Raw genomic sequence first — 3,603 nt, 5'->3', positions numbered from 1 at the left:
CACTCCTCCAGCAAAGGAATGCTCAGCCTCCCCTGAAGTATCACTGCACTGCTTACAGCAAAACATTTCTTCTAAATGGGTAGGCCCTGGGTTTTTTCAGAGCTGTTACTACAGAATTATTTTGGGGTATCTAAATACATTATTTTCACTGGTTCCCCTACATTTTTTTTTTCCAAAAAAGATACACCTGCTAAAGCCAACAAATTGTTTGGTACAAAAATAAGCATCCAGTTCCCTAGGATTCCCTAAGAAGATCTTGATTTTATTTTCATTTTTTTTGAGACACAGTCTCACTCTGTCGCCCAGACTGGAGTGGCACGATCTCAGGTCACTGTAACCTCTGCCTCCCAGGTTCAAGTGATTCTCATTCTTCAGCCTTCCGAGTAACTGGGATTACAGGTGTGCACCATAACACCCAGCTAATTTTTATATTTTTAGTAGAGATGGGGTTTCACCATGCTGGCCAGGCTGGTCTTGAACCTGGGATCATAAGCTTCCACCACCATACCCAGCTAATTCTTTTTATTTTATGTAAAGACAGGGTTTCACCATGTTGCCCAGGCTGGTCTCGAACTCCTGGGCTCAAGTGATCCATCTGAACCAGCCTCCCAAAGTGCTGGGATTACAGGCCTGAGCCACAGGGCCCTGCCTTAATGAATTTTTATTGAAATGTCTGTTAGTATTCTCAGAATTACTACCACCAAAGCACAAAGTTACTTCATAAGTGCCGATCAAGTTAACCAACACTGCAACAGTTAAGCAATCATTTGGTCAGAATTTAGCAGAAATTGGAAAAAAATATCTCTGGAGTTAAAAGGAGAAAGGAAGAAACCAAAACCAGCTGTTACCGTGGTAGCAGCTGAGAGCAGAGCTGGCCTCACCAATTTTTCGATGAAATCATCCACAGCTTGCCCAGCCTTCACCAGAAGGATGATCCGCCGGGGCTTCTTCAGCTTGGAGACCATCTCTTTCAGGGACTGAGCACCCACCACTTTGGTTCCCTTTGCCTCATTGGCCAAGAAATCATCAACTTTGGAGACAGTCCTATTAAAAGCACAGACCTAGAAGGACAAAAGGCCTGAGTAGGAGATCCAGGACACATAAGACCTTCAGACTGTGGCCCAAGTAACAATGACCTTTCCATTCAGCCCGAGTTCTTCGGAGGTCAGACCTGCCTTTGCCTTTTCCTCCCCAAGCTGTGGGAGGCTCACTGTAAAGTTATGTCACCTCAGTAGAATGAAACTGGCAGAGAACCCAGGCGAAGACCAACTACCCCCGGCGTATCAGGTAGAATCCACAACCAACCTGTTAGGACTCCAAATCAAATCCAGGAACCGGCCGGTTCAACAGGCTCTGTCTGTTGCTACTGATCATCCTGGCGTCTAAGCCACTTTAGCATTTAGAAGAAACATGTTCACTCTCCCCAGATCTCATCAGGCAATCAAGTTAGAGCTCTACACAGCCGGCAGGGATTCTCCTCCCGCACCCTTCGTCTCTATTAGACACTAATCCGTTCATTCGGGCTGTGAACCTCACGTACCCACAGGCACACTCCCCCGGACCAAGGTCGGGATCGGCCCGCCCACGCCTACAGGGTGCTTCTCCTTTCCGTACAAAAAGCCAGGAGCAGCAACAGAGCGCATTCGCAAAGCGCGGCCAGGAGACCCGTGAGCTCCCAGACCCATCGCCGGCCTCTTAGCCCGGGAACCAAAGAGAAGACAATGCGCCCGCGCAGCTTACCACAAAGCCATGGTCATTCATGTTCAGAATTAAGTTCTGGCCCATGACGGCCAATCCGATCAGCGCGATGTCAGCTCTGGAGGGGCAGAAACAGAACAAAGGAAAGAGTCAGCGCCGCTCGACGCGCTGAAACCCAGGGGCCCGGGCCTTCCCCGTTTGGCCGTAAGTGGGAGTTTGCACTTTCCTCCGCGCCTCCGGGCCCCCCGAAGCCGGGCGCGCACGCTGCAGAGCCTCTGCCGAGCAGGCGGCCCCCAGCCCCGCCCTCGCGCCCGGCTCCGGCTGGCACGCGTCCCGCAGGTGTCCCTGTAGACTTCGGCGAGGCCTGGCCGCGCCTCCTCCCTGGCCGTCGAAGGGACCCGCCCCGCCCCGAGCCTGCGCGGCCAGGAGAGCAGGGGGCCGGGCCCGCAGGGAAGGAGCTCCAGGCCCGAGACGCCGCAGGACGAGGGTCCCGGAACTCCAAATGAGCTCAGGCGACCTCCAGGATGGGAGGCGTCGAAGAGAACGAGGGAGATCCCGACCCCCAAAGAGTTCCCCGCCCGCTGAGGCCGAGCCCGGCTGCGCCTGGCGAGTCACTCACTGGGCCATGGCGGCGAACAGAGCAGAACCGAAGAGCTGGGAAGCGCGGAGCGCAAGTGAGGGAGAGACCCGCTGCTGCTCCCTCCAGAGGCTGCGGCCCTCACGCCCGGCTTTTCTGCGCCGGCCAATCGAATAGAAGGGGTGGAGCCGTGAGCCACGCCATTGGCTCTCTCCGACGCCTGTTAGACCATCCGAGTCAAATGTGCCCGCCCACTCCCGGGGGCCGGATCAGTAGAGCGCCGAGCACCTAGATTGACATGGCCCCGGCGAGGCTCGGGGCTCCGCGCCCACGCGCAGACCTTTCCGCTCCTCCCACCTGCACCTCGGTCCTGCAAGCTATCCGTCTGGCGCAGCCGTAGCTATAGCAACTCACGCAGGACCGCGCTTTACAGTTTACCGGCACTCGGACGCCTTTGGCGCCAGCGTCCGTCGCTCCTTCCTCAGGTCACTGCGGTGCACAGTGCGGCTCCGCATCGTGGCCTTACGCTCCGGGGCAGGGGCCTGGCGTGCTGGTTCAGTCCTGTGCGCACTCGGAATGGGGCCGGGAAAGGCTGAGCCTCAGGGCGATCCTGATGTGGGGCCGTGCGACCGCTCACTGCGGGTGAAGAGACCCAGGCGCAGACAGCGCAGGCGTGGTATGTATTGGTCGGAGTATGATGGGGCCAGGACTTGAGTCTTTTACCCAGGCCGGGAGATAATGGCACTGAACCCCTTCTCATTTTGCAGAGGCTATGTGACTCGCGAGAAGACCGGGTTAAATGCAGAGGCAGATATGAAAATCCAGCCATCTTAAGCCAGACAGTAAAGATATTTGCAAAGTGGCCAAGTAGCGCTATTCATCTTACTGAGTCCCTTCTTGCTAGGAGGAAATTGTTATTCAAAAGTTTGAGTTTTAGATTTTTTTTTTTTTGAGACGGAGTCTCCCACTATCGCCCGGGCTGGAGTGCAGTGGTGTGCTCTCAGCTCACTGCAACCTCCGCCTCCCGGGTTCAAGCAATTTTCCTGCCTCAGCCTCCCAAGTAGCTGGGATTACAGGCACCTTCCACCGCGCCCAGCTAATTTTTGTATTTTTAGTAGAGATGGGGTTTCACCATCTTGGCCAGGCTAGTCTCAAACTCCTGACCTCGTGATCCGCCCGCCTCGGCGTCCCAGAGTGCTGAGATTACAGGCGTGAGCCACCATGCCCGGCCTTTTTTTGTTGTTGCTGAGATGGAGTCTCGCGCTGTCTCCAGGCTGGAGGGCAGTGGCGCGATCTCGGCTCACTGCAACCTCCCCCTCCCAGGTTCA

The 3,603-nt window shown here is 55.4% G+C and overlaps 1 protein-coding gene across 1 annotated transcript; it reads right to left on the bottom strand.

The window, feature by feature from the left end:
* Window positions 1–635: 635 nt before the first annotated feature.
* LOC108539345 (6-phosphogluconate dehydrogenase, decarboxylating-like) lies at window positions 636–2,614 on the bottom strand. Its single transcript, XM_017887939.1, has 3 exons — window positions 2,318–2,614; window positions 1,741–1,816; window positions 636–1,061 (listed from the first exon to the last, which is right to left on the bottom strand). Exons 1-3 carry the CDS (start codon window positions 2,323–2,325, stop codon window positions 756–758), a joined length of 390 nt encoding a protein of 129 aa, XP_017743428.1. The 5' UTR covers window positions 2,326–2,614; the 3' UTR covers window positions 636–755.
* Window positions 2,615–3,603: the final 989 nt, after the last annotated feature.

This window comes from Rhinopithecus bieti, unplaced genomic scaffold (genome assembly GCF_001698545.2).
Source record: "Rhinopithecus bieti isolate Rb0 unplaced genomic scaffold, ASM169854v2 scaffold_16234, whole genome shotgun sequence".
NCBI lineage: Eukaryota > Metazoa > Chordata > Mammalia > Primates > Cercopithecidae > Rhinopithecus > Rhinopithecus bieti.
The sequence above is the reverse complement of the archived record's forward strand: the minus strand, read 5'-3'. Positions and strand labels throughout refer to the sequence as shown.

Coding starts and splice junctions, on each gene's coding strand:
- LOC108539345 (XM_017887939.1), bottom strand. Junction 1,062..1,740: donor TGAATGACCATGGCTTTGTG/GTAAGCTGCGCG, acceptor TTGTCCTTCTAG/GTCTGTGCTTTTAATAGGAC.